Here is a 22,095-nt window from a genome sequence, read left to right as displayed (position 1 = left end):
CTGTGATTTATTACTGTTACTGAAGGTTCGCGGCTCCGAACCGTAGTAAAGGGACCTCTGGCTAATACAGTGGGTTCTGTGTGGGCTAGTAGCCGAAAAATAGCTTTACTTTGTTGTCTGGGTCAACTTTGCTAGCGAGAGACAGAGAGAGGTGTTGAAAGGCTGCTCCAACAGAACTTATTGTTTTTGGAGGAAAACACGAACACGGTGTACAGTCGAGTCTTAATAGCTTACTTACAACTGGGCTCGTCAGGCACTCTTCTTGGCTGCAGTGGTTATTATTATATTTACATGCTTCCAGCTCCCGTTTTTGCTCAATGACAGCTCGTACTTTTCCTTTTTCTCCCTCCCTCGCTCACAGACACATAACGGGTACAGCAGTCCATTCTCCCTGCAGCGGACTACGCTGCCTATGATGCTACATTCTTTAGAGCTATATCTGTAGCATTCTGCCTATTAGCTTAGCACAACAACAACAGGCGCTCTCTCACCCAGGAAACACGCACAGAGAAAGCGTAACCCTGTAACCATGGCAACCGTAACGCTGCCGCCTGGAACAACAGAACGTAGCTGTCAAACAAAACCCAAACAGTCCTGACCCGCCACAATATGAAACAGGGAAGTACCGCCGTGTAATCCATTTATTTCAATAAAGTAATTGTATTCTAAATACTATGGGATCAGAACGATGCCACCTTGAAACGAAACCGAAAAAAATATTGAAACCGAAAAAAAATATTGTCATTGAAATAAATGTACTCAAAAATCTTGTATTGAAACCGAAAAAAAAAATTGATAGTGAAAAACAATTAATTGAAACTGTAATTCTTTTGTTTTCGCTTACAATTTTTTTTTTCGGTTTCAAACCATTTTTCGGTTTCAATCCATTTTTTTTCGGTTTCAAACCATTTTTCAGTTTCAATCCATTTTTCGGTTTCAAACCATTTTTCGGTTTCAAACCATTTTTCAGTTTCAATCTGCTGGCACTGTTTTGGCATCCGGGTGCGCGCTGGGAGGGGGGCGGGGATTCCGGCCCGCATATATTTGCATACATTATAGAGGCCACTAGTGCTGACCAAGCTGCCATCTTTCTCTCTTTCAATGGCTGCTTCAATTTCAGCTTGACCCTCCAAACCGCAAGTAAGTAATCATTTTTTGTCATCTTTCCTTGCTGTCCCACTGGACTGGACATTAGTTTAGTTTTTTTTTAGCTACATCTGGTGAAGTTGTGGTAAAGTGCTGGTATTAGCCTATTTGTCGTAGCAAGCTAGCCTGAAGCTAATATTTGCTATATTTAGGTACACCCGTGTCTCCTTAGGAGTTGGAGGCCGGTGTTTTAGGAACGGCACAAGATCTCATCAACAGGCAGTGTTGGGCAGTAACGCAATACATGCACCGGCGTTACGTATTTAAAATACAAAATATGAGTAAATGTATCCATTACTGTTCAATAGGTGATATTGAGAACACAGTTAGTTTGTTGAAATAAATGGATTACATGGCGGTATTTTCCTTTTTCATATGTTAGGCTATGGTCTCTCTATTTTTGGTAATTCCACGCCGGTGGAAACCCAAACAAAATGATTTAATATGAAGGCAATAGCAGAGTGTTAAAGGCATCGCCCTAAACAATGTAGCCTCATGGGCAGTGTAGTCTGTGCTGCAGGGAGAACGGACTGCCATACCCGTTATGTGTCTGTGAGCGAGGGAGGGAGAAAAAGGAAAAGTATGAGCTGTCACTGAGCAGAAACGGGAGCTGGAAGCATGTAAATATAATAATAACCACTGCAGCCAAAAAGAGTGCCCGATGAGCCCAGCTGTAAGAAAGCTGTTAAGACTGGACTGTACACTGTGTTCCTGTTTTCCTCCGAAACAATAAGCAGCCTTTCAACGCCTCTCTCTCGCTAGCAAAGTTGACCCAGACAACAAAGTAAAGCTAGTTTTCAGCTACGAGCCCGACATGATGTATTAGCCAGAGGTCCCTTTACTACGGTTCGGAGCCGCTGACCTGTTTTATATATGCACTGAATAGTTTTCTACACGAGATCGCTGCAAAAAGTGCAGCCTTACCTAATGTCCACCTACTGTTACTCATTTATATTAAGATTTTAACATCTAGTTGGTATTGGTATGGCGAGTAGCCTTCAGTAAGAGTAATAAATCACACAGCAATAGTACATTCATGTAGTTGTAAAGTATTCAGAATACATTACTTCTATAATCTTTGGTGGAATACATTTTAAAATTAACCTTCCCAACACTGTCAACAGGTTAGCACCTCATACCACAGTGCACCAAAAGCAGTCTCATGAGCGCTGGAAAGGACAAGCCCAGAGCCCAAAACAGACAGTGCAGGAGATGACAAGGTTAGTAATTGTATGGTGAAAATTATACTTCTAGTTATCTTGATTGGCAAAAGAAAAGTAAATACAAAATCTGCTTCTCACATATAGGGCATTTCCAAGATTTTTTTTTTTTCAAAACTAATTCAATTTCTTTCATTACAACTGTCCTGTGCCAGATGTTCTGTTGCCCCACAGTGAGAGGCATCATTTCAGAAACACCAGGAAGACAAACTCATCGCCGGGATCAAGCAGGGCTCGTGATCTTCACCAGCAGCTCCCTCACAAGAAGGATAAACCCAGCATTTCATGAACACTGATGGAGACCTTTGCTTTGTGTAATGTTAGAAGTACTCAGATAATCCTCAGAGGCTCTGGACTTTTACATAATATCATAGCTTTAAGTCCTGTAGAAAGTTAAATATATGTTGTGCTCTCTGGTTACTCTGGTATGAATGACTCTGAACTACTTTATGATAAATAACACACTATTGTCAAAAAACAGTGAAAGAATTCCTGATCAAGTTTTTAGTTCAAATACAAGTAACAACCTTTGACTTTAATCAGGTTTTATTTAATTGTGTCAGAGAAAACATCATGTGCCCTTCATGTAGCTGAGTACATTCAGTGTTTAAAACAGAAGTTGTGCAGGTCTGAGATCAGCAGTTTTCTGAAACACCAAACTGAGGTACTGTTAATGCTGATGTATAGTGACACAGTTACATGAGTGATTAATCCTTTTGACTTTGTCTTTAAATTTATCAATAAAACAGCTGCAGCTTTCACTGACAGCACATGTGGTACTTTAACCTTTGTACTGTTTTCTTCAGTTAATTTTGGAGTTACTACAAAGATCGAAGATATAAGATCTGTCTGCTGTCACTGGGTGGTGCTGAGGTCTGAATCTGAGGACGGCTCCTGTAATCACAAACAGAACAGAATCATCACAAACTGAAATATAAAGATTATCTCTCAAATCTGAAATAGAGCTGATCCTTCTGTCCTCACACACTCGGGATCTGAAGTTGTCCAGTCCTACAGTTCTGCCGACAGCTGTTTATTTTTTATTTGTTTTAAAGGCCTTATATACTAACACATTTTCTAATATCATGTTTACCTTTGAGTTGTTGATGCTTTATAAATGGACATCTGCAAAGATGAGATGATGGAGCAGGTTTCAGTCAAGGTTCAGTCTGCTGCTGCATCCTGGTCACAACATACAGAGGTGTTATCAGCTCAGTATTGAACAAGAAATATTAATGTTTCAAATTATTTGTCCTAAAGGATGCAAGCTGTACAGAGTACTGCACATGTGACTTTGTGAACATAATTCATTAAAAATAATTAGGACAGTTTTTTAACCTGAATATTTGTAACAAGCTGAGTAAAAAAAAATGCTAAAAAAATAATCAGAGGAAAAATGTAACATTTTAACTTAAGCTGACAAGCGGAAGTAGCTGGTTTCAGTACATAAGTATAGGGCTTTGCTATTTAATTCGTAGCTATTGACTAATGAGGGGTTACTGAAGTTCCAGGTTTTTAAAAGTTGGCGTTAATGTCGTTCCACATGTGGAAAGCGACAGAAAACATGCTGCTGTTTGCACATATTTAATAATCAGCTCTGCACAGGAGCAGAAGCAGAGTCCAGCCTGTTGCTCTTACAGTATAATACTCATATAAAAGTACAGTAACCGTGGTTAGTCACTGAGCAGCCTGGTGCGTTTCTCTTGATTTCTTTAGTCAGGGTAAATTCATTCACCTGCACGGGTTAGCTAAACGAACTTTACAAAACAAGTTTCCCCAACAGCCAAGTGCTCATCTTAGCTAGCTAGGTCCGTAGCTAAATTACGGATTAGTTTACAAACACATTTAACTTACCAAAAATAGTGCGGTGGGGTCTCAGGTCCTCCTGTCCGGTAGTCCAATTTACTGAAGAAGAATTTACCTCAGGCTGTCACTTTGAAATAGTCGGTAATGTAAACGCTGGACCTCTCAGCATCTGCCATTCCCGAACAGACACGTGCAAGTTTGTCCGTGACCGCAGCCGCGTCGTCAGTGTTTTCTCCAGTCATTGGTCAGCATTATAATATATGCAAATACATGCGGGTCGGAATCCCCGCCCCCCCAGCGCGCCCCCGGACGCCAAAACAGTGCCAGCGGAGTGAAACTGAAAAATGGATTGAAACCGAAAAGTGGATTGAAACCGAAAAATGGTTTGAAACCGAAAAAAAATGGATTGAAACCGAAAAAAAATGGTTTGAAACCGAAAAATGGTTTGAAACCGAAAAAAAAATGGTTTGAAACTGAAAAAAAAAATTGTAAGTGAAAACAAAAAAATTACAGTTTCAATTAATTGTTTTTCACTATCAAATTTTTTTTTCGGTTTCAATACAAGATTTTTCAGTACATTTATTTCAGTTACAATATTTTTTTTCGGTTTCAATATTTTTTTCGGTTTCGTTTCAAGGTGGCATCGTTCTGATTCCATAAAATACCACCTTTTTAAACGGTAACTGTAACGGAATACAGTTACTCATATTTTGTATTTTAGATACGTAACGGCAGTACATGTATTCCGTTACTCCCCAACACTGTGAGCAAACCACAAGACAATGTCCTTTGGACAGCTGAGACCCAAGTAGAGATGTCTGACCATAATGCACAGTGCTGGATTTGGAGAATCAGCACAAACACCTCATACCAACGGTCAAACATGGTGGTGAAGGGGTGATGATTTGAGCTTGTTTTGCAGCCACTGGCCATGGGCACCTGGCAGGCACTGAGCTGACCGTGAACTCCTCTGTATTCTAAAGTATCATGAAGTCATATGTAACGATGTCTGTCTGATGTCTATGAAGGTTCTCAGTCATCCACATCATCATAGTCTAAGGAGCTTGGAAAGAAAAGCGTCTGGACTTCTTTAAGTTTCCTTGAAGACTTTTCACCTCTCATCAGCTGTCAGTCAGACAGCATTAGCTGTCAGCTAATGCTTGGCCCTGACTGTCATGCAACAGAAGAATGATCCCAAGCACAGCACCAAATAAAAGCACAGCTGAAAATAAAAAGAATCGAGGTGATACAATTAAGTCCAGACTTCAACCTGACTGAAAAATTGTGGCTCATCTTAAGTGAGCTGCGCAAAAACAAATACCTGCAAAACTCAATGAACCAAAGTAAGTTTGACTCCATAGAGTCCTGTGATAACTTTCTTTTTCATGTGTCTGTATATACGTGCATACAGGTTATTTTTCTGCAAACTGTTTGAGGTATATGATGCTGTGGCTCGGAGCACATAGTTCTCTTGATAGGACCTTCTGTTTGTGACATGAAGTTAATCAAAAGAAAGTTGGCTCAAAGGGAGACTGGCCTTAAAGATTAAGGAGCTAAAATAGTTTGTCTTGGGCAGAGGATGAGATCAGGGGCTGCACCAGTGCAAGAAAAAAAGGATTATTTTGAGTTCTGAATCATGTTAAGCTCGTCTAAAAGAGAAGCAGGAAATGAATACAATATGCTCATTTTAAATGCTGGACTTAGCCCCTACAGTATAAAAATGGGTGAATTTATTTTTAACTATTCTCCCTTGTACCCTTAATGACGAGCTTTGACACTTCAGTATTTACCAATAAAGACGTGACTTGACCACCATTAATAGTTTCCAGGTAGCTATCTTTTAGCGGTAAAAGATAAATCACGTGTCCCTATTTTCCAGATTTGACCTGATGTTTGTTTACATGTGATAATGTCTTTGCTGTTCTGTGAAGCGCAAAAAGTAAACAAACTTAACATCTTCACTTTTACATAATCCAGATGGATATTTTAATGTTCGAGGAATGTCTGTTCTCAACCCACAGATGAGCAATTATATGTTAGGATTGCATCAAACCACTAACCTAGCATAAAACAGAGGGTTGTCATATGCAACCTCATACATTTATCTGTACCTGTGTTTGTGTAAATACTGAAGCCTAGGGAGTAGTTTACCCAAACCACAGGACTCCATCTACACACACACATTACACTTCTACTCCTCCTCTCCGCACCCTCCATGTTCCTTCCTGTTCCTGTTTCCTGTTCTGCTGTCCCCCTGCACAGGAAGCCTGGTCGTGCTACTGGACTCTGACAAAAAGCCGTGAGTCAAGCTGTAAACTTTCTGGACACACTGGAGGAAAGAACGTGGAGTTTTGTTTTGTTTTTTCTGATCTCCATCTCCATCTAGCTCTCTCATTGTTTCTCAAACAAATGACTCATGGGGTCTTTAACTCTATGTACAAAGCCACATTTGTCCTTCACGTTTAACCACCTGCAGACTCTTGGCTTTGCTGTCTGTGAGTAAGCTGTGTCCAGCTGGGAGGTCTGTAGATTGTATGCACCTGCTGGCTCTGGTGCAAGTCTTACTCAGTCAGTAAAAGCATTACTCAGTTCTCTTGTTTTGTGACTCGTTTACGCTGCTTTAGAGGCTTTGTAATATCATTGTCCTGTAATGTTAAGTTTTAAAGTGACCAATCGTTCCAAGAGCCGTTATCAGCTGGTGTGAGGAGCTCAGACTGAGGGTTGTGACCCTGATTCGAAGTTTGAGGCTCGGCTTCGATTAGATCATGCCTGATCAGTGGAGGGAGCCGATCTGCAGCCTGACCCGTGACCAGCTACAGAGGTCAAGGTTCAAGCCATGAGAGTCGACTTCTTAACTCAACCCTGAAAAAACACACGTCGCTTATTCATGACACAAATCTGAAATCAGCGATCAATCTGATCGCCTTTTGACACGGCCTTAACTGTATGGCCTCTGGCTCACTTGAAGGTCAAGTTTAGTTGTTCTCTGTGTGCTGTGTCATCCGTTTCGTATGTGTTTGTTTGTGTGCATGTTTCAAAACATATGGCAACATTTGCTCTTTGGATGAAACACAATGAAGAAAATATGCTTTTGCTGTCTCAGCCATTTTTGCAGTGACCATTAAAGGCTTTAAGTAAATCCCTCCTTCATCTTCCAGACTGCTGTGGATAGGCTGTGCGTATGTTTGTGTGTGTGTGTGATTGTATGTGTGCGCGTGTGTGTGTGTGTCCATAGTTACTGGAATGTCTGCTAGCCAGGCCTTTTATTAGGCTCATCCATACCACCACATTATAGGCTCCCGTAGCCAGGCAACTGCAGGTTCTGGCTGGTTACAATGGCGAGCGTCCATTGAGTGACCTCCTAAGAGAAATGAGGGCCTTTTTTAAATGTGCACCCCCATTCCAGCTCTTTCAATACTCACACATACATACACTCACTTAACCCGTTACTCACACAGACAGACACAGACACTGTGCTTCGTCACCCTCTGTGAAGATGAGTGGAACTAACAATCTGAGAAAAAAAAAACACATCTCATTGAGGCAAAGCACACTGCAGCTTCCCGGGAGTGTCTTTGTGTAGGAAAACCCATGCAGGCTACAAAGTGTGAGCGCTTACTGTAAGCCAGTCTTAGCCTGATTATGTTACTCTGTCTAGTAGAACATGTTTTACTGTGCAACAGCATTCCAACTAATACAAGTAGATTAGGTTATGATAACCTGTGCATTTATAGGTAAACATGAAAGTATGATTAACAGTTATTGAAGTTACAAATTACTCACATTTTATTATTTAGACTAAAAGCAAAGGTTGCCATTAAAAACATGGTCATTTTGTTGGATTCATAGTCTAAATTCCAAAGATATTCAGTCTGACATCAATAAATAAAAGCTGTACCATTTACTGTTTGGGAAAAAAGTAATTTTGGTGATCTCAAACCAGCTATCAGAGATCTTGGAGTGACGTTTTATGGGGAGTTTTCACTGAATTCTGATGTTAACAGTTAACTAATTTCACAAATGCAGTCCTATTATATCTAAATGTGAAATGGAGTTTGTTATTCCTGCTTTTATTTCCTCTCACCTTGACTACTGCAGCTCACTGCCTTCTCCTTGGGTTGTCTAGCACTCATACAAAATGCTGCTGCAAAGCTCCTTACCAGCTCCTCCATCCTTCAGCTCCTCACATCACACCTCTGCCGACCTCACTGCACTGGCTCCAGAATCCAATTCAAAGCTAAGGCGTTCCTCTTTGGGAGTCTGCATGATGAAGCACCCACTTTTGCACACCTCACCGGGACTCTCAGGTGTTGATCAGGACTTGGGATCAAGACTAAATACTAAACATGACAGAGCCTTTGCAAGTGTGAGCCCCCGCTCTCTTTGCAACACTCTGCCCTCCTGTGTCCAATCGATGAGCAGTTTTTTTTTAATCCGTTTCTTATTGAACTTGTGCTTTTTTCATATCTTTCAGAAAATGCAAGTAAGTAGACCTTGAAATGGAAATATTCTATCAAACTTATAGATGAGGACCTTGTGATATGGTTGAACATGCTGGAAACTTGCTGTAGTCTCAGTGAAACCTTTGTTGTTTTCTTAACTGCATATTCAACTTACAATTGTGGGCACCCTGAGTCTCTGATGATAATTCTAATCTACCATGAAGTATTTCTTATGTGTGTTACTAGAGGTCCACTGAGTCCCTATATCCTGACTGTATGCAGCCTCTCTGCGTGGCCATATTTTGAACTTTTAAGAGGGCATATGACCTGCTAAGATTCGTAAGTCACCAGCAAAACAAGTATGCATAAGCTTCTGTAATCCAGTCACAGTTCTAAATCAGAGAGCTGTTATTGGAATATCTTGTGTATTTTTCCCCTGTTGTTCCCACTGTTTAAATCGGACTGTAACTTCATTACCTTAATATACCAAAGTAATCCCCAGTGTTTTGAGTAAATTCCTCGCCTGTGAAGTAAGTAAACTAATTGCTCTGTACCAATTTGTCATGGAGCCCGCCTATCTTAGCACCTTGGTGGAAGAAGATGTGAAGACTTATGAATGAATGAATGGAGTGACTTGCAAGACAACGATTGCAGCAGCTTCTCCACAGCTTTAATTTGAACGTCTTTCACTGACTGCGGATGAGGAGGGGAGGGGAGGTGGTCTGAAGGGGGGTGGGGGTATTGTGAGTTGAACAGCAGAGCCCCACTCTGGCTGAATGGGTATTGTCATCTGGATTTCTATGGCTAACCAAAATACTTTCTCCCACCGTGGGGGTTGGTTTATGGATTCATGATGGGAACGGGCAAGTCTTACACACAGCTATGGAGGGCACTCCTGCCCCTGCAGACCATCATAACTCAGACTTTAGCACAAAAAAAACCACTTCAAATGAGGATTATATACAATATATTCAGTTTAATCTTAATAAAATGAAACAGTATTGCATCTTCAGATACATGAATATGGAATCATTACATCAAACATCAATAACAGAAAACAAAGTTTATTTCTGGAAATTGTGAAAAAACAAAAGACTTCCTGCAATGAAGGGAAAAGTTGCAGGTTCTCGAGACTGTAGCCTACACTGCATCTGTTGCACATTTTCATGTCACATATAGGCCAAATCTCCAGAATCTACAGGTCCAAAATAAGAGCAAGCCTCAAAGCCACCCCCCTCCTATTAACTTCTGAGCAAAACAAAAGCTTATCTGAGATTTATGAGGGCTTTGACACAACATTTTACTTTGACATTGTTGTCAATTGTCCCCCTAAAGGAAACTGGTCTTTGAACGCGTGGGAGTGCAAACATTCTCAGTTACTGTACAAGGTTGTGCTGACAATGCACATCAAGGCAAAAAGAACAGCCTACATTTTTCGGTGGCTAGAGTTCCTCAATAAAAGAAAAAAAACAACAACAACATGTAGTTACAGCAGTAAACAATTCAAAATACTAATAATTTCGAGAATTTACAAAGCTGGTACCTAAGAAAGATACTCTTTTTTTATATACGTCGTGAGCTACCTCCTGTAGTTGATAGTCTTTGTTTAATCTCCTGTAGACAGACACATAAAGGACGTGGTCCGAGCGTATTGAAGGGCCAGTGTAAAAACAATAGAGGTGGTTCCACTGATTTTCAAAGTTCAAATTTATGAAAAAAACAAACAAACTGCTGGTGCAAAGATAAAGTCCGTAAAAAACAGTTTTTTCAAAAGCGGCAGGTTCACTATTAGGCGTCACCTCCTGGGAGCCACATAGCTACACATAATTCCTCTTGTCATAGTCCCCGTTCTGCGTGGCGGCTCTTTTGGTCTGTGCGTATTTTACTGAATATCCCGAGTTCCCGCTGGAAGGACAGGAGCAGCACAGCAGCGCTCCTCCGATCAGCAGCAGCGCTGTGGCCGCCCAGCCGATGTAGAGCGCAGCGCCGATCTCCCTCTTCTTGGATGCGGGCACCTGCGGGTTGTAAAAGTCCGATATAATGTTGTTTGCCATCCAGCAAAGGGGCACGAGCACAAACAGGCCACTGAGGATGTAGATCACCCCACCGGCGTTCACCACCCGAGCTTTGATGTACTCAGTGCGGATACAGTTGGTACACTGTGCCCCCGCAATCACAACCATGAGACCCAGCACTCCCATCACGGAGGAGATGATGGTGAGCGCTCTGGCCGCCTGCAGGTCGTGGGAGAGAGCGAGGACGGAGTCGTGCACCTTGCACTGCATCTGCCCCGTGCTCTGCACCACACACGACATCCACAAGCCGTCCCAGAGCGTTTGAGCCACCACGATGTTGGCTTCGATGAAAGCCGTCACCTTCCACATAGGTAACCCGCACGCAACCATCACCAGGAGCGAGCCAATTACGCACATGGAAAGTCCCAAAATCTCCAGTCCGGCCGACACCATTTTCACTCTTGTTATGTTCAGTCAGGTCCGCGTGAAGGTGCTTAAACTCTCCGCTTGTTTCTCTCCTTGAAAGCAAAGTGCGGTTTTCGCTTTTGTCTTCTTCCTTCTCAACTCGATACAGGAGGGTGAGTCGTTAGTCTCGCATCACTCGTTACGTTTACGCAGAGATGTAAGGCAGCAGCTCCCAGTCTCTTTGTTAGCGAGGGGATGTGAAAACAACTGGAATCACAGTCGCACCGGACCACGAATATCTGCGAGGTGGGGGTGTGTGGACTCGGAGAGAAACTTTCCTCCAATCCGCTGTGTCCGCATCCTCGAGGGACCAATGAAAGCGCAGGGAAGTTGACCGACTGAATAAAGCGGTCCAGAGCGCATTGTGCTTTTGAACAGTTATTTACAATGAATAGAGGGGGCGGGAGAGGGGTGAAGAGATTTTATGGCAGACCTCTGTGTGCGCGTTAACGTTGTGGAACAGCTGAAGTGCAGTGGTGTGATGAATCACGGCACTTGCTATTGATTCTTCAGACATGGAGGATAATGCAACTTGTCTGTTGGGTATAATTATCATTTCACACCTATTCTCATAGGAATATTATATTTGTGTAACCCATTAGTCAGAAAAGAAGTACAAATCTGATTTTTAAATATGTCCACTTATCTTTGAAGTACAAGTACAACAAGAGTTTTTTAAATGCTTTTCTTTATTACTGTTGTTTTGTCTTAATTTCACCTTCATCTTCAGTCAATCATTTGCAGTCAACTTGCACTTTTAAATAGCTTATTTTAAGTTCATAAACTATCTACAGCTAATTTTATATGTTTAGTGTTTGGACTGGAGGGTTTGCGCCCAATGACTCCAATGAGTTGACTTTTCCTAAGTGCCCTTGGTGGTGCAGGCAGATTTCAAATTCTAAAAGCCTCACATAGGATTCATACAGTCCTACCAGCACAAAGTGGAATTTTACTCCAGGATATGTTCAGTGTAGCAGGCTTGATTTGAACTTGGGAGAACTTTTAATCTGCTTAAGGTGGTACTACCAAAATATAACTCTCAGTGAAAGAATTGTCTTGGCTGAGGGATTTTAAATAACAAATACAACAAGTAGATAAGTACTTTATTTTTATAAAAGGACAAATGAATACAAATCAAAATCATTAGTAAATGTGTTACAACACTGTAGGTAGGCCCAGGGACCCACTGGATGACTTCTGAAAATATGAAGAGTGACGTCAATTTTGGGTTTTTATTTTTCATTTTATTTTCACAAGTTTTATAGCTTTTCTTCCTGATAAAGAACTCCCTCATAGCTATTCATACAAGACCAAAGTAATTAAGTAATAGATAAACAATTAACTGGAAGAAAAGTTCCTGTTCTTTCACTTAGAATCGAATTATGTGGCCCACGATGTAAAATAAGTGTGACATCCCTGATATAGACAATAGCCTACTTTCTTATGCAAAAACCATCACAAACATAGCAAAAAACATACTTCTTTATCTTTTAATGTCAGTTTTTTGCACTGCACTGTGCACTTCATTTTAATTAATTTTAATGCCATTTGATATTTTCTGTGCTTTTTCCCCTACATTTTATAAGTCATGTTTACATCTATTTTCCTGTTTTACTTTATTGTATAATAAAGTAAAATAAAACATTAAAAATATCAATTTAATTCCAAATTTAAATGCTAAAAAAATATTTATTTGAATATATACTCATTTTTGCTTTATTGTATTTAATTTACTTTTATTTCAAATTCGTTTTTTTTTAACTTTATTGAGATATTTCTTTTCTCGTATTGAATTTTATTGAGTTCTACTTATTTTGTTAGCCTGTAACTTTGTTTAGCTTTTTTTTTTTTGTTTAGCAGAATTTACCCACTTTGAGATAAATTAAGCGATTCTCTCATCGTTAATCGTTAAGATTACATAATTCGGCGGATTCTTGGGAAACATTATAACATTTTTAATAAGATAGTTACAACTTCTATCGCATAGTTGTATATTTAACGGTTTCCACGGCAGAAAGAAAAACCGTTACAAGGTAAAGTACCAAAGAAACTGTTCCGCTGAAGTAACCATATTGGTTCTGCCTAATGATACATTCCTACTTACGCCTTTCTAGCAGTTGAGCCGAAATGGCGTCAGTGGCGCTGTACGGTAGCCGTTGGTAACGAAAAGACACTGGGACGAGGGCGGACTCGGGGAAGCGGTTTCCGGGTCTCCCTTCCTGGGCTGGGACAGCAGAGAGAGACGAAACGCTCCGGTGGATTAATAGCATTTCAAAGGTACGGACAGGTAAGGTACTGCTCGGTTGTTTGCTGTTATTATGATATATAGATTTTTAACTTTAAACAGTGTAGCGACTAGTCGATGGAACCCTAAGGGAGACAAACCGGACAATCAGTTTGAAGACTAGCTGGCAATATGACACCAGCCGCGGTAGCAACTGTTGCATGCTAAAGTTTGACATGTAACACAGTTTCATCGCTTTTGTAGACCCAACGTCGGTTTATCGAGCAAGTTTTTAAAGAGGAAACTATTTAAGGAACTATTGTGTTTACTTAAGCTGGGTACTGGCAAATTGCAAAGTCATTGTCCCAGTAGCAGATATTTCGAAAACTCTGTGAGTGTCTGACAGACTGGGTGTGGTGGACATCTGACTGTTACAGACACTTGAGGCCTTCACACACGTTTCAGACTTCCCCTGGCCAGTGACTAAAGCATTATATTAAATTGTCCTTCATCATTTGACACAACTGTCCAAATAAACACTTCCCCTTCTTCATGTTTTGAAAAACAGCTGCACTACCCACTGCTTTGAGCTCATTTATTGCCCCATGGCCCAACTGCTGGGAAGCTTGCTACACTTCACCAGGCTTAATCAATTCATAAATCAGCACCATTAAAGAACTTTGCTCCAGATTCCTCTTGTGTACCCTTCCTGACCTCTGCACTTGCTTTCTAACATGCAATTATTCCATGACCTTTGGTTATAAAGCACATTTCCAGAAAAGTAAATTTTGCCTTCAGACATCTTTAACAATAACAGTGGGAAACGATAACACATTCTCATTATGTGTCTGTCTAAGATGTGGCTGAGGGCCACTATTGAAGAATTGTCATCCATCTTTGTTGTGTTTTGGACTCGGTGAAAACATGCATATTTCACTTCCTTTCTTGTTAAGTGGTGAGCACTATGGCACTCTGCAAGCTGTAATCTCAAGGCGGCAGCTGCCCCTTACTACAGAAAACAAGTAGGCTTTATGGCCAGCTGGACAGAGATCAATTTGATATTAAAAGAACAACACCTTCCCGTAATGAAAGACGCCCCATGGCTCAAATCAAGCACCTTCACCTTTCTCTGACCTTTCCCCTTCCTCCGACTTTATCTCACTAACACAGTCCAACAGGGATCACGTTTGTTTGAAACTACACAGGGATGTTTCCGATCGTTTTGTGCTGCGGTGTGAATGGAAAGGCAAAGCTTCATTCACACCAGCAGAGCCAAATGGACTGTGGGTACTGCTTATATGAAACTGCAGGATACTTTTCAATTAAGCTGGACTTGTGTCAAAATGTGATTTTTGTTTTTACATAATGTGAATTTTTTTTGCAATAATGTCTTTTTGAAATGTCCTAAAAAAGATCCATTTTGTTAGTAAAACAGAACAAAAATAAACAGGAGAACACAGTTTTAGCAGTTTCTACACTGCCAAACACACTGATGTAAAGTTAAACAGACACATTTTTGAAGATAATAAGTTGACCCGGTAATGTTGTCTTGTTACCAAAACAAATAAGCAAATGATATCAATGTGGATTGCCACATTAATACAAACATTTTGTTTATATGTTTTTAAAGTAACCTATACCTTTCCTTATTTTCTGGCAATTAACTAATCATTTGATTCAGGTGTGTTGACTCAGGGTGATATCTAAAACCTTCAGGACACCGGCCCTTGAGGTCTGGAGTCCCCCATCCCTGACTTTCAAAAAAATTATTATTAAGAATGCCTCAAGTTTCAAATATTGAGGGCATATGTTTAATTTACCCATGCTATCCATAAGCTTAGGCTTATCTGGATGAGGTTTTTGTTTTATTCTTGCATTTATTAAGATATTCTTTATTTTGTGTTGCTGAAACCCAGAATAAACGCCGTTTCTTCAGTTTGTTTTATATGTACAGCTAGTTAGAAACTTGCCTTGAATACACAGCATGACTTTACACCACCATTTGTATGAAATAGAAGCAAACCTTTTGAGTGTGAAAAATTAAGCCTTAAACCTGCAGCATTTCTAAATGCCAGCAGGCCTGTTAGTTTCCCTTGATTGTAGTTGGCTGTCAAAAAGACTTCCAATAAACATCAGTCCTACAGTAGTCTATGGGAAAATGGGCCTAAGTAAACAGAGAGAATTTTAATTTTGATGATTTTAAGTGTCAGAAAGGAGGATTAGCCTTGCAATTTTCAAGCTATTAGCCAATTAACTTCCAGTTTCAAAACATCAAAGCTTCCTAACAGGACTTCGTGACTTTATGTTGCTGGCATTACAGGAGTTGCGTCCATCTTTTATACCACAGGTGTCAAACTCCAGGCCTCGAGGGCCGGTGTCCTGCAAGTTTTAGATGTGTCCTTGATTTAACACAGCTGATTTAAATGGCTAAATTACCTCCAGTTCAGGCCTGGTAATGAACCAATCATTTGATTCAGGTGTGTTGACCCAGGGTGAGATCTAAAACCTGCAGGACACCAGCCACCAAGGCCTGTGGCTGTAATTATACTCTGCTGCAGATGGAGATGAAAAATTACAACAGTTCTAAATAAACCCAAACATCTTTTTCTACATGATGTTTTTATGCATATGATGTATAGAGACAGAACTTTGATTGGCTAATATTGGCTGAGTACATTGTAAGACAACCATAGAGAAGATTAGTGCTTTCTGATGTTGGAGAAAGTAGTTTTGCAGTGTGATGTTTTTGAAATAAATTTTAAAAATTAATGCACTTTACAATCAGTCAGTGTGGAATTTGTGTTGTGATTTGATAAAAGGCTTTCTACAAATATTATTATGACGGTTTAATGGGAGGAAATGAGCATGGAAAAGAACAGGTTACAGGTAACAGCACCTTTAACTGTGCACCAGTGTACAGCAGCTGTGAGTATTATAAAGATAATATTTTGTTACTGAATGGCTCCCACTTGTTTTCAGTAATTTCCTATGTTGCCCTCATTGTCATAAATCATCCTAAGCTTTAAACTCTGTGTGTGTTATGAACAGTCCTGGTGGTTTGCCTGTGGTCGAAAGGCTTTCTTATTCCGCCAATTGTGGCTTTTTTTCCTCTCTGTGGGCTCATATTTTTAAGTGTTTCCAAAACCACAGCTTAAAAGCCTGTGTCATGTCTTTATTACACCACTTTGGCCCACCATTCCTACCTTCAGACCCCTAAGGGCTGCTTAATTACAGTCAAGCCCCCTTCTCTGTGTGTTGTATTGTCTACGTGTGGAGGTCTTTTGCCAAACATCACTTTATTATGCTCAGCTGCTCTGGGGTCCTGTTGCTTTGATCAGTTGCCAGTAATTTACCATTTTTGTACTTATGCCACTGACTTCATAAAGTCTTCACATTGTTAAATCATTGTTTCATCTTTTTCAATAAGTTCAGAGAGGCCTTAATCCAAGAAGAGCAAGTCTGCAGACCTTTGACACTGCCTGTCAGGGAAGGTGAATAGTTCTTCTAGCATTGCTGGTCCTTCGTGGCTTCACTCCAGCCAATAAATCAACTGTAAATGCATTACATGCCAACAACTTTGGCTTTCTAAGGTGGCATTTTTCCCTTTTGGCCCTAACTGTTTAATCTCCCCCATGTCTGCCCCACTGATGCCAGTGTGTATGTGTATGTAAGCAGCTCAGCAGCCTGGCCAATTAAATGGCCATTATTAAGAGCGTATTATTGAAGTGTGCCTCCCGCCTGTCTGTCCTGTAGTGTTGTCTTTGAGAGATTACAACTGAGATATTGGAGAAGTTTAATTAATCTGCTGCTGGTCTAATGCTGGTTCCCACAGAGCCTGAAGAAGAATAACACTTAGAGTGTGTGTATGTGTGCAACACAACTGAATGCACTTGTGTGGGCTGCTGCTTTAACTCAGATACTCATTAACTGTAAAAACACATTAATAACTGCCTTTGTTGTGTTTTTAGGCCTGAAATAAATGATTTTGTAGGTCATGAGTTGTGACCATAGAGTGTAACCATGGTGTCACCTAGGGCTGGGCGATATGACCCAAAATTCATATCTCGATATATTTTACCTGGACGGCGATATAAGATATATATCTCGATATTTTTTTTTTTAAGCCATAAAGTAAGAACAAAAAGAGAGTTCTTAGTCAAAGCTGTGTCCCAGATGTCACACAGGCACTTTTATTAACATAGAGCATAGATGTACATAAAATTTACTCAAAAATAAATTATGAGCATTTATTAAATAATAATGCTCCATAAATAAAAGAAAACAATGTTGTTTTTGTGCATAACAAAAAGCTCACAATTGTGCAGTCAAAATGTAAACTAAAAGATGCAGAGCATAGTAACAAAGATAGATTTCACAGCTGCTCTGTTCCCAACTTCTGTGTGACTGACAGCATTGAGTTTGAAATCCTCTTCATAACCACGTCTCTTAACAGGTGCCATTTATGGTCCTTATACACACACACACACACACAATACGGTAATATTACGTTGAAGCACAGTACGTATCACTCCGCGAGGCTCCTCGGTAGCCGTAATGCTCCGACAATCTATCAACCGGTGCAGCACCTTAGCTTACCAAAGTCGTACTAAAACATTTTTTGACAGATTGCTGAGCGCTGTGCAGCACATAAAATCGCTTCGCGGCCATCAAGCACAACCAGAATTCATACATAAAGCGCGCTGTCAACTTTTGAGAAAATGAAAGGATTTTAGGCCGTGCAGCGCCTCTGGGCTGCATGGCGTTAGCGTGGTTAGCTCGTTAGCGTGGTTAGCTAGCTAACACGTTGACGGTGTCGCTACCCGATCCGTACCGGAAACCCGATCGGTACCCCGCATGCGCAAATCTTACGTCACTTCCTCTCTTTGCCAACATTGCGACACTCAATATATTTGAATGATACGGTTAGCGCCCAGTTAGCTCCTAGCATTTCTCAACAGCTCTGCCTCCTTTTTGACTGCCCGGGACATTTAAACAATGGATAATCCGTATACAAACAAATTCATGCTTTTCTCCTTAACAGAGAGCGTTCCCCGATTGAACAACAGCGCCGTAAAATAAGAAGAATGGCGCCTAATTACAGACTTAATAATATTGATTTAGCAATGTTTCACGTGAAGATTCAGCAGCCAGATGAAGTGTTTACTGACAATTAACAGTGATAGCGGACATCATCATCACTATTCCAATCAATCCTCTCCACACAGACAAGCATAAACACACTCGATTATCACTAAATCAAATTTAACACACGTTTGTAATGACGCTAATTCAGTTTACAATAGGGTTCTTTCGCTCAGTCAACAGGTGGCGGTATCCTCGTACACTGGGGAGTACACTGCCATTAAACGAACAGAAGAAGAAGAAAACATCTGCACATGCGCGGTACGGATCGGGTAGACCCGATTTGTACGGTCCGACTTTGCACATGCGCAGTAAGGATCGGGGAGTCCTGATCCGTAACTATCTTTTTATTTTTCGTTTTTGTCTACATTGTACTGAAATGCTTCATTATTGCAAACATTTTAAGAGATACTTATTATTCTTAACATTTTAACAGATACTCTGACCCGTAACTATCGTAAAACGCTTCGACCGGAAGTAGACACCTTTCGCGCATGCGGGGTACCGATCGGGTTTCCGGTACGGATCGGGTAGTGACAGACGGCGTCCAGCCCCACGCACGGGGCGATGCGCAGTAACTCGTTAACGGAGATTTGCCGTGTCCATCTTGTCGCTTCCTGTAGGTGAAGCGATGGGGGAGGAGGGGGATTTGTGTTCAGTGAAGGAGGGGCGAGGCCGAGTAATGTTGCGTAAAGACAAAAGTGGACGAAAGAGAGGCAAACTTGCGGCTCCACAAGTATAGTTATAACGTAACATAGACTATATCGATATAAAGGATATTGTCACATCTTATATCTCGTATAAAAATATATCGATATTTTTTAAAAACTCGATATATCGCCCAGCTCTAGTGTCACCCACCCGGTGTTTAGTGTGTGTAGTGTCTATTGGGATTTGCTCAACCTTCCTCAAACTGTGTACATACTTCAAACATGGCAGCACTGTGCCAGCAATATTTATGTTTCCACAATGTGCTGGCTGGCCTGTCATGCAGTTTCTGAGACTAAAACCTTAGTAAAAGTGGTTAGTTCTCAGTAGCCTCCTTAGTAAAAAAAAAAAGGGCGCTGATATTCTAACACTACCAGTCTTGGTCAGAAAGCTGCATTCACTGACTTTGATGCTTTGCGCCACTATGAGGGTAACATTTCTGAATTCTTGAATATATTGCTACTCTTTCAGGATGTATGGCTGCTGATTGGCTGTCTATTAAATTTTCCTGTCTTCCTAATGCATTCAAATTTCTGAAACATTTTTAATTTTTAACAGTACTTGCAAAAATAACAAGAAGCAGGTGGTTTTCTGTTTCCAAATTCTTCACTCTGTATTTAGTGGTGACTTGAGCAAAATTCTGTCATGGATTTGATTATTATAACCACTTATTTAATTTTGTGTTTATTCATCCGGTGCAGCCAGAGTAGCTCTGATCCACCAGGGCTTGGCCAATGGGAGATTGTGGTTTGCCCTCTGTGTCTGAAAGAGTAGATCCTTGGGAACTAAAGAGTGTAGGTTGGAATCTTTGAATCTTTAGCTTGTTCCAGTCATCCTTTCTCATTCCAAAGCATTACGTGATGCAATTATATTAGAGGGTGTATTCATCTCACCATTGTGTGAGTACACATGGTGTCTTTTAATGTTGGTGCCTTGAGTCATTGGTCATGTTTTTATTAGTGTCCTAATTGAGACCCACAAAGTCTGCGTAAAGATGTTGGAGGGTCGGCGGGAGCATAAGTCTTTGGTTTATCATCTCATTCTGTGCTTTAACAGAATTACCTTTCTTTATGGCCCAGAAATTAAACTAACAGAAACTAGGCTGCATAGATGGGTTGGATTGGTATCTGGGAACTGGAGGCTGGATTCAGGTTTCTGGTTCTTTATAGTGTAATTCAAGCAATTTCAGAGCAGTGGTATGACAGCAGGGAGGAGGCTGTTGTCATCAGGGAGTGCTATTATTGAGTGCTCGGTTGGCGACAATGTTTATGTAGATGGCACTCATCCAATTAACATCTACATGAATCCAGGGACTCAAGGTTTCCATGGAGATTGCTTTAAAGTTGATGAATTTAAGGACAAGGCCTCATATGGTCTCTGATCACTTGGATTGCCCCTTTACCTTAATTCAGCACTGCTCCATTCTAAATGGTTTGAGTCTCCCCCTTACTGTCCTGCATGCGGTTGGTCTCAAAATGTCTTCAGGGTTCAGGCACGTGTTTCCCCTTCTCTGTAAGCCCAGCTGCCCTATATAGGAAAGGCTTCAGGAACGAAAGGGATAAACAGCCATTGTTCTCCTTGTGTGCTTGGTGAAACCACCCTGTCAGCAGGACAGATCGCTGCCCACTTTGATCTAGATACAGACTACTCCCAACTACCATCTAATACATTTAACAGCGTGAAATGGTTCCCTAGGTGACCACAAATGTGTTTGTCAAATGCCACGGTCAAATCAGGTTCCCATGCCATGTCTTTCCACTGGCAAAGATTACATAACCAGAGTGCATCTCCGTTTGGCAACACACGGGAGCCTGCCTCTTTCTAATGCTTATCACACTCCACCTGTCAAGTCCCAGTGTGTTGGTGATAAAATGGAGCCTGTTCTTCCTGCTCAGTCATTATGTAGCGAATTTATCAAATGAGGCTGTTGCTCTGTCGTCTGCTCAGGGTCATAGGGAGAGCCAGGAGCAATGAGCAGGCAATACTGTAACAGCTTAATGAGAGTCTGGGAAGTTACTTGTGCAGATTTGATAACGTCTGCAGTGAGAGTGATAGTGTTAACAATGATGTGGCCATCGGCATCTGAACTTGGACTACATGTTTTGGTCTTTTTGCAAAGATATAAGGTATAAATGTAGCATTTTTCTAATTGTATAAAAATAAATTGTCAAATATCAAAGTTTTTGCTGTTGCTGCAGGTTTTTTTGGCCACCTTTCTTTGTAGCTCTCTGAGGTTATTAGGATCCCACAAATCAATGTGACAGCACAGCTCTAAAACCTCAAAAACATCAATTAATTATTCTATTCAAAAAGTTGTTTCAGTTGCTTTCCACAAAATAATGTTTTTAAATTTATATCAGTATTTTAAACTAAATGATTACATTTATGATTTGGTTGATTTAATTTTTTTTTTTTTTTTTTTACATTTTGTTTTTCATAAGAAAATTGAAGCAGGCTCAGTGTGCGTGTGTGTGTGTGTGTGTGTGTGTGTGTGTGTGTGTGTATCGCTCAACTGAATAGATATTTATGATGCATAAAAGTTATCTGAATCATTACAATGGGTCGCAGCAGGACAAGTCATTTACCACTCTCTTTTTTTCCCCCTCCTACAGGCTTGACAGACATCACATAAACAGTAGCGATGTCTCAGTCTGGAGAGAAAGGAAAGGTGAGTAAACGTCAGAAATTTCCTCACATCACAGTTTAGATTAAACTATGACAGATTTTTGGTGGGTGGTTTTCTAATAAGGATCTGGTGATTAAGGGCCATGGTACTTGTAATCTCTAACACACACGCCTTCACAAGCATCCACAGAGGATATCCTGTTTAAATGCAACTGTTTCATGGCTTGGCTTTATTGTGTTTAAAGTTTCTCAGTGATATGTATCATCATCAATCTCTCTCTTATACACTTCAACTGTACACC

The 22,095-nt window shown here is 40.6% G+C and overlaps 2 protein-coding genes and 1 long non-coding RNA gene across 3 annotated transcripts in view; 1 reads left to right on the top strand and 2 right to left on the bottom strand.

Annotated features, from left to right (window-relative positions):
- Positions 1–869: 869 nt before the first annotated feature.
- On the bottom strand, positions 870–4,214 carry LOC146506524 (uncharacterized). The gene is made up of 2 exons (XR_014877317.1): positions 3,460–4,214; positions 870–3,260 (listed from the first exon to the last, which is right to left on the bottom strand). It is a non-coding gene; the product is annotated as an uncharacterized LOC146506524 (long non-coding RNA).
- A 5,356-nt stretch (positions 4,215–9,570) lies between these two features.
- On the bottom strand, positions 9,571–11,435 carry cldn5a (claudin 5a). The gene has a single exon (XM_085180966.1). The coding sequence runs from the start codon at positions 11,080–11,082 to the stop codon at positions 10,432–10,434; it is 651 nt and encodes a 216-aa protein (XP_085037092.1). The 5' UTR covers positions 11,083–11,435; the 3' UTR covers positions 9,571–10,431.
- A 1,773-nt stretch (positions 11,436–13,208) lies between these two features.
- LOC146506522 (septin-2) overlaps positions 13,209–22,095 on the top strand; it is a 29,402-nt gene continuing 20,515 nt past the window's right edge. The window contains exons 1-2 of the mRNA XM_085180958.1: positions 13,209–13,381; positions 21,781–21,836. Coding sequence (XP_085037084.1) covers positions 21,810–21,836 — 27 coding nt within the window. The 5' untranslated portion in view covers positions 13,209–13,381; positions 21,781–21,809. The remainder of the gene's footprint in view (positions 13,382–21,780; positions 21,837–22,095) is intronic.

This window comes from Neolamprologus multifasciatus, chromosome 12, assembly GCF_963576455.1.
Source record: "Neolamprologus multifasciatus chromosome 12, fNeoMul1.2, whole genome shotgun sequence".
Classification (NCBI taxonomy): domain Eukaryota; kingdom Metazoa; phylum Chordata; class Actinopteri; order Cichliformes; family Cichlidae; genus Neolamprologus; species Neolamprologus multifasciatus.
Note: the sequence above shows the minus strand (reverse complement) of the source record. Positions and strands in the feature narration are given on the sequence as shown.

Coding starts and splice junctions, on each gene's coding strand:
- cldn5a (XM_085180966.1), bottom strand. CDS start 11,082: ATGGTGTCGGCCGGACTGGAGATTTTGGGACTTTCCATGTGCGTAATT.